Here is a 12,137-nt window from a genome sequence, read left to right as displayed (position 1 = left end):
AATAGAAAAGAGCACATGTGGTCCTAACCGCATGAAGTCCCACCACCATGCTGACTAGGCGGGGACTTCCGGAAACACCTAACGGAGCCTCTGCATCGCTCTTTTTGGCTTGCTCCACGCCCCCAGCTGGGTCATGCTCGCTATCCACCAACATGCCGCGAAGAGCCACGCCTGCAGGCAAGCAACGGGTGCGAACCGGTTGTCTAACGTGTCGCAGAAGACGAAGAAAATGTAAGCAGTATCAGGCGAAAGGATACATCGAGCGTTGACTCAAGACATTACTAGGCGATGAGCAAAAGCCGCGATGCGTCAACTGCGAATCCAAGGGCTTCGTTTGCAAGTATGGGGCCGATCTATCCTTTGTGTCGCCCCGGTCTGCAGCTGCAGGTGGGACGAGGCGACGATATAGCACCATTACTGTGAGTGGCATCAATTTGTATAAGTAGTGCAGTGAAGACTGTACTGATCCTGGGATATAGTTTGTCGACGATTCTCCTGCTGCGCACGCCGCTGCGGTGAAAGAGAGATCGTGCCCGCAACAGATTTCCACGTCTGACACTCAAGGAAATCACCCAGTTGGGGTTGACGTTATAGATTCAGTGCCGAGTGACCATCAGCCAGACTTTCTGGCTTTGCAACATCACCAGACACCAGAGCATCCCATTCAAGGACACCTAGATCCCTTGTTAAAGGATCGAGCGACCTGGGAAAGGCTAACTCCTGCAGCTAGCAACTGTGAGATCGAGTTACTCCGGCATTTTCGGTACCACGTTGCACCCTGGATAGACATCGGAGACCCCGATTGTGCGCTTGGAGTCAAAGTCCTGCTCCTTTCCAGAACAAATAGGCCTTTACAAACGGCCATTCTTGCTTTATCTTCGAAACAGAGAGCACTGTTGACCCAATCACCCAACAACGAAGATTTTCATAACAGTCTGCGATATCGGCAGGAAGCAGGGGACATTCTAGCCCTACAACCAGATCTAATATGCCATGCCGGACAGGCTTTACTTCTTCTTCGGGACCTTCTCTCCTCGGGGCTGCGGCAGTGGAGAAGCCTCTTGGCTCCTCATGTTGAGCGTGTAGGGAGTCTTGCATCATCAGCTGCTTTGAGCGAACCATTATACGAGGCGCTGTTTTGGTTCCATTTCAGATTCGGTACGTCATTATTAGAAGCTGTTTGATACAGCCCTCGAATGGCTCACATCTACCTCTCAGATCTCGCAGCCTCGATTGTAACAAGTGAACAACCCATAACTCCCTTTCACACCTTTCTCCAACGCGACGGCCGGCCCATTCACGCCCCACGGGTCCAGTCTCAGGCCTTCTCCGCAAATCAAGTCTACAAGCATGCGTTGTGTCAGCTGGGACATTGTCTGGTCTTACTGTACGGAGACCCTAACGACTCTTCGCCAGAGGCGGCCGCATCGCTGGAACTAGCCGGGTTCCCATCCTTACAACAATCCCGTTTCCTCTCACGATGGACCCTCATATGGACAGACTGCCAGAAATGGTACAGAGAGCGTCCTGTCGATGCACAGCAGATTGTCGACGTCCGCGGTGGCGAAGCGGATCAAATTGACCCAGACCACATCTCCTCCTTTCCCATTCTCATCTATACGACACCGATGGCGCTGGTCGCCAATGCAGTCTACCATGCTACGTCATTTCTTCTTCTTACACATAAGCCTCGGCTGCTGAAATCATTACCGGGCCCTCGGTGCTTCACCTCGCATATCTGGCATGCGCAGTGCATCGCGGGCATCGCCGCCAGTAATGATTCCCCAGAACAGTGGGACCCGATCTTTATCGCTAGTCTTCTTCTGATAGCGCGGGGGTTGACGCACCGCTCCCAGCAGGCCGTTCTATTGGATCGGTTGAGAAGTATCACCACAACAACAGGTATCAGCTTGAAGCACGAAACAGAGGCGCTCGAGTCAGCTTGGAGGATGAGCATTGCTCAATTGGATGAGTTAGACCAGGATGAATTTGATGCCATTGTATCATGAATGCCAATTGCCGGTGCCGTATGTCATGTTTCTGTATTCCATCTATGTCTCCATATTCTGCTCCACGTCATATGCAAAAGGGATACTTTGCATTGCACCTTTGCGCTGAACGCACATTGCCGCTGCGGCATTTGCCTTGGAAACCGCCCTTTCAAGCTCGTCATCAAATTTTTCCAGAGCATGCCCGTTGGCAAGGAATCGCGATAAAGTGGCCGAGAAGTAACCAACAAACGTGTCTCCAGCGGCCGTGGTGTCAACCACCTTTGTAACACATACTCCTCTCACAGAGCCGCGACGGCCGCTGCGAGTTGAGAAATAGACACCCCTCGCACCAAGAGTGATCAGGACGATTTGGACATGCGCCATGTCATGGAATTGTAACGCCAGTTTCTCCGGCTGCAAATCATTCAGCTGGGTAAGCTGGTTGAAATCCGAGACGGGAAGGCCCGCAATAGATCTCGACATCTGGACGGCCTCAGTCTCGTTCATGATGAGAACGGCGGTGGTTTTCAGCGATGAGAGAGAAATGCCCTCCGAAAACACCGGCGCTGGATTGAAAACGACCTGTGCCTGATGCGCTGCCGAGGACGTGCCCCCATTGAAATACTCCAATAACTCAAGGGTCGTCTCCCGAGGAAGTTCCCCCTGCAGCACCACGACATTGGGGCTGGCTTCTTGCCGCTTGACAGCGGAAATAATTTGTGCAGCACTATTCATCATGCCAGCGTGATTGGCGCCCGGCACGAAGAGAATGCGGTTCTCGCCTCCAGCAGCGTCTTCAACAATGATACTGGCGGAGCCTGTCTGGATTCCGGTGTACTGTTCGATATGTGTCGTGTCCACGCCGGACTGTTCTAGTGCAGGTTTGAGAAGTGTCGAGTAGTGGAGGTCCCCCGCACCGACTGCTCCGAGCATGCTAACTGTGACATTTTGGGCCTCTTTTGTGATGAATGAGGCACGGCCACAGGCGGTTGCTTGGTTCCCACCCTTGCCTCCAGCCGTCACGGTGAGCGATGTTGCGGTCAGTGTTTCGCCGGGTCCAGGGCATCGAGGAGTTGACGTCACAAAGTCAATGTTTAGAGAGCCTATTACACAAATGTGTGCAAGGGGATGGTGCTGCTCGATGCCCATGTTCGCAATCTGATTGAGTGGAATTCAGGAGTATCGCGTGCGAGGGCAGATTTGTGAATGTACTTGTAAATTCAAAAAGAAGTATGTAGCATTGAGAAGTAGTCAAGGTCCGTGGGACCATATATGTATTGGAGTGCGTTCAATATGTTCACTATGTCTTGCTGCCCTATGGTGTAGTATTGCCGAAACAGGAGAGCGTAGCCTCTGTGGATCCAAATTAGGTTAGGTGTGACGGTTAATCGTCGTATCTGGTTAGTGCCTCGTCTGATTGTTTCTTCTGCTCCAAATGCCCAAGTTCAAATAAACGGATAATGAGATATGGCTTGGACATTTTGGTGGCCGACAACTACGAGTCCCAATTCTGGGGAACCACAGCGTCTTACACCATAGGTTACGGGTAAGAGCATCCTCTAGTTGGTATATTCCGAGGATACAACTGAGGGCAGAATAAATAAGTCATGCCATAAATACCTGGGCACTCAGAAGTCAATTGCCTTTCGTACCTGTATTCTGACAGCTCGCTAGTGATCACGATGCATTTGTGGAGGGTTGTTTGAAGACAGCCGGAGTAATCACGTGGAATCATCTTAAGGCGGCAGGATCATAATTCTTCCAGAATAACAATGATCCATGGAAACCGCCCGACGGTACCAGCAACAACCTCGGGTTGGAGATGTTGCTCTCCACTCCGATCGCTGGAACAAGGACCGTGGTGCTCCCCACGCGGAACGTGGCCCAGCCAAGGTATTTCTGACCTATTCAATTCATGACTCTGGGGGAGAACGACCAGCTGATAAAGAAAAGGCTGGGAAGTGATATCAGTCATGGCAACCGACCGAACTCGCTTATCCGCAAATGGACTGGCGGCAAACTCGAAAGGAAGGCGGCTGGTCACGGATCGACAATCCGTGAATCTGGAGCAATCACCATCGAGAATCATGGCACCATCATTCGATAGGTAGATAGGCTGTTTGGCACGGGCTGGGAGGCAGTGGAAGTGGAGCTCTCACAACCGAGGGTGAGACGAAGTGGGTGGGAAACACCCGGCACTGGTCCAATAATGCAACACCACGACGATTGGTGCCGCCGCTGCCTAGCTGTGACTCTGGCGGAGCTGCAGGAGTCTAGAATACGCGTCTGATCTGACGCTGGCAGTTTAGAATAGAGGACTTGTTGGTCATCAGGATGCACCCCGCAGACCTCTTCGTGCGTGCGGCACGGCAGACGGAGTGCCGCGGAGAGGCACGCCACTGATGAACAGGATAGTCGTCGATACATCGTGCCGATCGGCCTGGAACTGAGCGCGTCGAGCTCCAGATGTCCGATTCGACCCGGGGTTGCTATGGTGATGGGAGAGCACTGGCCCCCAACCACTTGTTTTTGGGGGGAGCTGAAGATCGCGGGATTGGATCCATGGTTTCAGGGCTCCATTCTGAATCAGGTGTTTTGTGGCAGGACACATGTGAAGGAGATGTGTGGATGCATCATATGGCGGTCTGATGGATACTGTACGCCATGGAAGTACGCAGTAAAGTGGATGCACGAAGGCGTGTGAGTACGCCGTGCAAGAGACGCCGTCATAAATAGCGAGTAGTCTGAACGCGTCGATAGGGAGTACTTGTACTGTGAAGAGAAGAGCAACCTCGGATGGTAGAAATCAAGCACTGCGTAGAGACTGTAGATGGAGAAGACAGAGAAACAGAAATGAATGGCTGGGACCCAAACAGGCAAGGCGTAAACAACAAACCCCGTGACAACCAACATCTTATTTGTATCTCCTCATCCTCCTCATCCCTTCGCCCTCTTCCTCTTCTCTTCTTTTCTTTTCTTCCATTCCATTCTCTCTTATCCTCCTTAAGCATAATCGCTTGCATTCCTCTGCCATCCCCCACATTCCTAGATCTGGAGATCAATTCGTGTTTGATCCCATCTAGTTCTTCTCTCTACCCTTCTCTCTTCTACGAGAAAGACTTCCCCCGGAAAAAGTCTTTTCTTGTCTAGCCTTTCGAGTTGTTTCGAACAGTTCGAAAGGCATTCGAGGAAAGACGCCCAAAGGACAGCCAATCTGGACTTTGACGCCCGCGTCCCCATTCCCTTCAGTGTCTTCCCGTCGTCGTACCGGAGTGACGCTGTTCCTGAGACTACTCTTGCTGCCACTGAAAGAGTAGAGGGAGAAGTCAATCTCGATCGCACTTCGCACGTCGAACGGGAAGATACTCGAACCTCTGCTCGTCTTCCGGATCCCCGTGTCTACGGCAAGGAAGAAGTCGATTTCCGTGTTGAGCGTGAATCTCGCCGTCCGGTTCCCCAGGACCAGCAGTTTTCCTACTCCCAGGAGCGTGTGCAGTCTGCCCGTTACCCGGAAGTAGACCTCGCCCGTGAGCGGTAAGTTCCGATTTCTTGTTTATTTTCTTTTCCTCCGTCTGTTTTGATGCGGTGGAGACGTGAACTGGCGGTGTCACTCGGTGGCTTCAGCTCGTTCCGACACTAGAGGGATCTAGTCCTCCGCTAAATTACGTGGCACCAAAACAAACCAAATCAAAACAAAACAACAACAACAACAACAATCGCTCGTCCCACGGGGGAGGTTGGGGCCTCGATGGGGCGGCCTGTCCATCACGATCCCATCGGCCCCAATTTTTTTCTTTCCTCTTCCTCTTCCCACATTCCTCTCCCAACTTAATATACCCCATCCAATCACCTCGTCCTCTTATATACTTCCTTCTTTTACTCTTCCTCTTGACTGACATCTCTCCCCAGCTATCGTGAGCCTTCTGTCCGTGTCCAAGACCGTCAGCAAGTCTACGACCAGGCTCTTGAGTCCCAGCTTGACGTCACTGAGCGTGAATATCGTCGTCGTGTCAACCAGCCCACCTACGACGTCAACTCCTACGACCGCCCCTACCAGGCTCCCGTAGAGTACGCCAGCGCCCGTCAGTACACCACCGACGTTTACGGTTCTGCCAAAGCCGACGTCGACGTCTCTTACGACCGCCCCTACCAGCCTCAGCCCGTCGACGCCTACCGCGGAGACGCTCCCCGTCCTCTCAACGTCGAGCCAGTGAGCCCGGCCACCTCCAACGTCAAGGTCCTCAAGCCTTCTACTGTGGTTGATCAACCCCCCGCTCGCAAGATGGGTTACTACGACGACGACGGTAACTACCACTCCTTCCGTCGTGGCGTGGAACGCGCTGCCGACCGCATCCTTCACCCCTTCGACCACCACCACCACCATCACAGCCACCACTCCCACTCGGACCGTGAAGATGTTGTCGTCGCTGACGATCGCGGTCCAGTTCGTTACCGGGACGGCGTCCGCGAGGATGTCCGCATCGTCGAGCCCCGTGGCGGCGCCTCCGCCGAGACCGTCCCCATCCCCTGCCACTTCGTCCGCATCGGCGACATCCTGATCCTCCAGGGCCGCCCCTGCCAGGTCATCCGCATCTCCGTGTCCCCCCAGACCGGCCAGCACCGCTACCTCGGTGTCGACCTCTTCACCCGCCAGCTGCAGGAGGAGTCCAGCTTCGTCTCCAACCCCTCGCCCTCCGTCGTGGTCCAGACCATGCTCGGTCCCGTCTACAAGACCTACCGCATCCTGGACCTCCGCAGCGACGGTAAGATCGTCGCCATGACTGAGACTGGCGACGTCAAGCAGGGTCTCCCTGTCGTCCCTCAGGGCCAGCTCTTCCGTCGCATCCGCGACGCCTTCGAGGACGGTCGCGGCAGCGTCCGCGCCCTCGTCATCAACGACGGCGGTCGCGAGCTCGTCGTTGACTACAAGGTGATCCACGCTTCCCGTCTGTAAACACCACTATACCGTGTTCGGTTTAGGGTGGATCACGCGGAGAAGCGTAGCGTGGCTGCGCGATTTAAGTTTCGTTCTTCGGCTGCCGTTCCTCGCTCCTTCAACCGTGGTTCGCGCTCTGGCGAGGGACGCCTGACGTCATCGCGCACGCCGCCTGCCTTCTACTGAAGGTGTATGTGATGGATTGATATTGGAACGACTCCTTGGGAAAATGTCTTTGTTTATTGCTTTGGTTTACAATATGTATGATGGACCACTTGTACTTAGCTCGTAATTGATGAGATATGTTACGTCTGTTGTTTCGTTCGTAGATATATATTCTTACCACGACTCGCCGACCCTACGCGATAGTAATGTTGTATATATCTACGCTACGCGACTGTCCCGACAAGTGGTAGAGAACATTGATTGCACCAAGCTAAATCTGACTATACATGACTGAAAACAAAGGAAACTAGACCAGAGCCAGAGCAAAATAAATAGGGTACGAAGAAGCCCAAGCAACAAATGAAATACACCGTCCAAGTGAACACCATTACTTCCAGACATCTTAGACAACAGAAAGAATGCATCAACACCGTGTCAAACACCAAGATCATGTCATATTAAATCAACAGAGGAGCAAGGCTGTATGTAATGATCGCCTCGTCAGTTTCCCGGAACGCCGCAACCGATTTCCAAACCAAGCACAAATGCAGCTCCCGTGGCCGTAGCCATAGCCATATTATACATATTCACATGTTGAGAAGAGACGAACAGGGTATCGTGCGCAGGTAAAAGCTTCCGGGCCCAAACGGGCTCTCCAGCGAAGCATGGAACAAATCGCAAGGCGCGAACGGACACGGCACCGAGAGATGCCGAAAAACAAAAGATGGTCTGCCTGTCTGTCACCTTTCACCGAATTTACCGTACTCCTGTTGCCACTTCAGCAGATGGCGCGTCAGCACGTCCATCATCTCAACGCTGCTCAGGTCCTTGAAGTTCTTCTCGGCGGAGGGCGGTTGAACCGTTCCCGTCTCGCCATCGGTGGCTGTGGCCCCGGATTCTGCTTCACTGGCCGTGGACGGCGCAGTGTTCTCGAGCAATTCGTTCACAGCCTTCATGGGAAAGCCGTTTGGCTGGTCACCGTTTGGTGGACTCGCCGAGCTCTCCCCCGCAACGGCCATCTCGACCTGCATCCGGGATATAAATTCCAGGATCCCCGCGACCCGCCGCTTCATCTCATTCATTGTGGTTCGTTGATTCACATAACGTGGTCGACTCGGTTTGCCGGTATCGCCCCCGTTGACATGCGCACCATTAGGGCCCCCGATCCGTGGGGAGTCCCCACCGACATCGTGAGACTGTCCCCGCCGCGGGGAATTGGTCATGTTCGAGTCGCCGCCGTTCGTGTGGGAGTCCCGATCCCGCGTGTATTGGTTGCGCCCGACGCGGCCCCCGCGCCGTGCAGGGGGTCGACCGGATTTGCGCGTGGATGGACGAGACGTGGGAGCCTCCTGGACAGGCGCAGGGCTGTTGGGACTCGGGTGAGAGGGCTCGGGTTCTGCTGTGGCGGGCTTGGCTGGAGACTCTGCTTCATTCCCGGACTCAGGGTCTGCTGATGATTAGCACTCGAATACCTAGATCCAAAAGGAGGGTCAAGACATACCATCGCCTTTTCGTTTGTCGTTCTTTGCTTTTTTACGACTGGCCTCGGATTGTTCCCCTTCTGGTTCTTCTGGCTCCTTCGTTTCCTTGTCACGCTGGCTACGCGATGCAGCCCGCTGTCGCCGTGCCCCGTTCGTAGCGGCTTTCGACTTTCCTTCATCTTCGGACGCTGGCGCGGATGTAGGGTTGCTCGGTTTGGAAGTGGCCCCGGGGGATGGGGAACTGGTGCGTTGTCGCTTCGGGGCTTGCCTGTTACTAGATCAGAATCTGTCAGTCGGAAATTCCCGTGTACCGCCGCTGCACCCGGCGCAGATCAAGAGAGTCAACTTACGCTTCACTGTCGCTCCGACTCCGCTTGCCTCTCCGCATCGCGTTATCTTCGCCAGCAGGTTTTGTGTCCTCCTTGCTCTCCTCGATGGCCCGACGAAGCTGTTCCTCTTCGTCATAGGCGGCATCACGGCTATTCATGGTCGACCGGCGCTTTGGGTTGGAGAGGGAGTCTACGGGGCGTGATTTTGGGTCCTTCGCACGCTTGGCGTCGTCTCGGGAGGATGCACGGGAGGAGGCCGCGGAGGGAGGTGCGACGGGGAGGTACTGGGAGGAGTGTTGTCTGGAAGACCGTAAGCGTGGGTCCTCGCATTGATGTATGAAGAGTAATGGTGATGGGCAGAAGACTAGGTGATCCGATGCAATGGACGCAGACGCAGCAAAAAGCGTGGAGTCGACTGGCTAGAGCAAAACCCTGCACAGACGCCACGGCGCACCGGAAGATGATATGGAGAGCAATAGGAAAAATGAGGAAAACGTACCCGTTTGGTTCGTTTCGAATTCTGTGAAGGTCCTTGCGGCACTCTTCACAGTAATACTCGTCAGGGCTCATGGCCTCATCCATGATGCCCACACAGCCACCGTGCTGCCACACTTTGCACTTATCACATTGGATGAACATACTGCCGATGTCATCCGACATCAGTTCCGACGAGTCGCCCGAAGTGTTCATGGCAGACTCATCCTTGATTCGGGGGTGGACCCCGTTGCGACCGAGGGCCTCTCGACGAGAAGGGGGGAGACCCGGGTAGTCCTGCTGGCCACAGAGACACCGGGTGACCTCCTCCTCTTCGTCGTCGTCATCGTCTTCAGGATCATCCTCCTCTCCGTCGGGCAGACGGTCATTATCATTGTCCCCCCGAGTGCGCTGGCGCTGGCGGGTGTGTGGGAGGTCGTTCTTGGAGGCGGCGTCGGTGTCGTCGATGGACTGGGAGCGATGGGTGGAGGATCTCTGAGGCGACGAGGCCTTGTGGTTCGAGCGAGTACTCCTCTCCCGCGTCATTGAATTCGAGGAACTCGAGGAGTTGGAGTGTTGGAGGAGAGCCGGTGACGGCTGGGAAGTGCGGGCGCGGGAGGAGCGACGGGGCGTCATGACGAGGGAGGATGCGATGAGACTCGAGTGAGAGGGAGCGAGGAGGAGAGGAGAGGAGCTAGAGAGTCAATGAGGGACGAGGCTGAGCGAGCGCTGGCCCGTTGGCGAGCTGTCGCAGGCGGACGAAGGAGAGAAAAGCTGGAGGAGAGGTAGCGGGTGGACGAGGAGGAAAAGAGACGGCAAGCGGATGCAGGGCGAGGAAGAGAAGACGGCAATTGAGAGAAAAGAGAGAGAGGAAACGAAGATGGCGTCCGTAAGCTCGAGGGAGAGCCGAGGACACTACATAGTCTTGTGGTGGTGGTGGTGATGGGAGAGAGGAGAAAGAAGCGGGTGGGGAGAAAAGAGGGAGCGAGTGAGGGAAAAAGCGCGGCAGCAGCAGCAGCAGCAGTAGCAGAGAGGAGGTGCCGGCCGTTACTGCTTTGGGCGGCTTCCGTCCACTGGCTGGTCCGCTTCCCCGCTCTGCTTCAACCCGACAGTATCTGCGTACAGAGTCTTGCTGGGATGACTTTCTGGAGAGGTGGTCTCTCCCCATCTCTGTTGATGTCCTCGACTGCTTCTCTCCAGGTCAACCGGCCATGACGGAGGAGATCCGATTCCAGCAAACCCCGCTTACCACACCCTGGTCCTCTCACGCCTCCCACCGGTCCCGCTCCAGCTGATACGGTAGTTCTCTTCCGAACTCCGCCATTGCGTCTTTGGTCTTCCCTTGTCTCTCATGCGCAGTGGGAGAAACCGCGACTGCTTGCGCGGTGTCCCCGGACGAACGGTACCGAGTCGATGGCGGTGGAGGATTGGTCGCGAGAGACAATAGAGTGAACGATCCAGTGGATGCGACAGATCCAGCGGGGAGCTGACAGGATCATTCAACTCCTACGACCGAGAATATCCAGAACGCCATCGGCTTTGGGGAGACTGTCGTGCATGTGCGGGAGAGGTAGCTACCTCGAGCTCACATACTGCGTAGGAATTCGATTACTGCAGATTGGGGGACGATCTACGCAAGGCGGTCCGGGAGCTGCTGGACTTGCAGGCATGGACTTGCCGAGACGCATTCATTAGGATACGGCAGTAGAGGGATTCTATCTGACATCCGTACATAGGTACACGGCGTACTGCGTAGGGATCTTAGGTATCTCCAGAGTGTAGAGAGTATAGTTAACTAACGTATTCGGTAAGCGAACGTTCCATGCAAGCGAGCGTTCCACCTCCGTATTCCATACTAATCAATCACTTTTTGATCTCTCATATCCCAAAAATCATTAGCTATATTATGATAATATGTATATAGAAGCTGTATGTAGAATTTTGGAACATATCTTTCTAGATTATATCTCTATAATCTACTGTAATAACTTATAATATTAGTATTAGATAAATTACTAAAAAATACAGTGTAATATATATTACCTCGCCATATATGGACTGTTATCTTACAAAATTTGAATGCTGGCATTACACCTACTTTAGTATGCCAGCCTATGAATATAAAGCACTGCAGGTAAGTTGTGGTTGAGATAAAAGAGCTTAAAAAGTGGTCGATTAGTATGGAATCCGGAGGTGGAACGCTCGCCTGCATGGAACGTTCGCTTACCGAATACGTTAGTTAGTAATGGCTACACGCTGACTCAGCCGACCCCTCCGCCTTTCCCCTATAGGCCTATACCGCCCCCTCTCGGTAGCACCCTCTTCCTCCTCCCCTTCAACGCCTCAATCCCCTTGGTTTTTCTCCCTGGAGTCTTCTTCTCCTCCTCCTTTCTTCATCCCTTTGCGTCCTTGTCCTCCCTCCTCCCCTCGCCTGTTCGTTCGTTGTGTGCGAGTCCGGTTCGGCTGGGCCCGTTCCCTTCCCGACATCTCACTGGCCTAGTCGGTCAAAAAGTCTGCGTTGTGGTCTGGCACATATTTGGTCGGTGGGAGAGCCTTGTCTTCCCGTCGGACTTGGTCTAAAGGTAGTTTCGAGACGTTTCTGAACTCGATCTCCCCTCCCTTCCCCTCGCTGTTGTGGTGTGTGTGTGTGCGGTGAGGACCCGATGGCTGCTGTTGGTACATGACAGACCAACTAACCGACATTGCGGTCCAGCATCCCGTATTCCGTGTTTCCTTACCACGACCACTTCCCTCCTCCCTC

At 54.1% G+C, this 12,137-nt stretch overlaps 5 protein-coding genes across 5 annotated transcripts; 3 read left to right on the top strand and 2 right to left on the bottom strand.

The window, feature by feature from the left end:
- Positions 1-152: 152 nt before the first annotated feature.
- Positions 153-2,009, top strand: BDV59DRAFT_191336 (uncharacterized protein; the record flags this gene model as incomplete). The annotated part of the gene is made up of 4 exons (XM_073691889.1): positions 153-231; positions 286-419; positions 480-1,158; positions 1,219-2,009. 4 exons carry the CDS (start codon positions 153-155, stop codon positions 2,007-2,009), a joined length of 1,683 nt encoding a protein of 560 aa, XP_073550839.1.
- A 21-nt stretch (positions 2,010-2,030) lies between these two features.
- BDV59DRAFT_127459 (ribokinase) lies at positions 2,031-3,578 on the bottom strand. The gene has a single exon (XM_073686919.1). It carries the CDS (start codon positions 3,138-3,140, stop codon positions 2,052-2,054), a length of 1,089 nt encoding a protein of 362 aa, XP_073550838.1. The 5' UTR covers positions 3,141-3,578; the 3' UTR covers positions 2,031-2,051.
- Positions 3,579-3,770: 192 nt separating this feature from the next.
- On the top strand, positions 3,771-6,945 carry hexA (putative Woronin body protein HexA; the record flags this gene model as incomplete). The annotated part of the gene is made up of 3 exons (XM_073693329.1): positions 3,771-3,884; positions 5,164-5,525; positions 5,901-6,945. The coding sequence occupies 3 exons, from the start codon at positions 3,771-3,773 to the stop codon at positions 6,943-6,945; spliced, it is 1,521 nt and encodes a 506-aa protein (XP_073550837.1).
- A 305-nt stretch (positions 6,946-7,250) lies between these two features.
- On the bottom strand, positions 7,251-10,667 carry BDV59DRAFT_171976 (putative transcriptional regulator (Cti6)). The gene is made up of 4 exons (XM_073688647.1): positions 9,402-10,667; positions 8,924-9,202; positions 8,594-8,847; positions 7,251-8,539 (listed from the first exon to the last, which is right to left on the bottom strand). The coding sequence occupies exons 1-4, from the start codon at positions 10,010-10,012 to the stop codon at positions 7,833-7,835; spliced, it is 1,851 nt and encodes a 616-aa protein (XP_073550836.1). The 5' UTR covers positions 10,013-10,667; the 3' UTR covers positions 7,251-7,832.
- Positions 10,166-10,686, top strand: BDV59DRAFT_127447 (uncharacterized protein). Its single transcript, XM_073686918.1, has one exon. The coding sequence runs from the start codon at positions 10,319-10,321 to the stop codon at positions 10,589-10,591; it is 273 nt and encodes a 90-aa protein (XP_073550835.1). The 5' UTR covers positions 10,166-10,318; the 3' UTR covers positions 10,592-10,686.
- Positions 10,687-12,137: the final 1,451 nt, after the last annotated feature.

The sequence above is a fragment of the Aspergillus ambiguus genome (genome assembly GCF_047715705.1).
Source record: "Aspergillus ambiguus strain CBS 117.58 unplaced genomic scaffold BDV59scaffold_5, whole genome shotgun sequence".
Taxonomy (NCBI): domain Eukaryota; kingdom Fungi; phylum Ascomycota; class Eurotiomycetes; order Eurotiales; family Aspergillaceae; genus Aspergillus; species Aspergillus ambiguus.
This window is presented reverse-complemented; position numbering and strand designations above follow the sequence as displayed.

Bases quoted from the DNA above. Each gene is read 5' to 3' on its own strand.
- BDV59DRAFT_127459 (XM_073686919.1), bottom strand. From the start codon at position 3,140: ATGGGCATCGAGCAGCACCATCCCCTTGCACACATTTGTGTAATAGGC.
- BDV59DRAFT_171976 (XM_073688647.1), bottom strand. From the start codon at position 10,012: ATGACGCCCCGTCGCTCCTCCCGCGCCCGCACTTCCCAGCCGTCACCG. The intron at 8,848-8,923 runs GTAAGTTGACTC...ATTCTGATCTAG, and splicing joins AGTCGGAGCGACAGTGAAGC to TAACAGGCAAGCCCCGAAGC. The intron at 8,540-8,593 runs GTATGTCTTGAC...AATCATCAGCAG, and splicing joins CGACAAACGAAAAGGCGATG to ACCCTGAGTCCGGGAATGAA.
- BDV59DRAFT_127447 (XM_073686918.1), top strand. From the start codon at position 10,319: ATGGGAGAGAGGAGAAAGAAGCGGGTGGGGAGAAAAGAGGGAGCGAGT.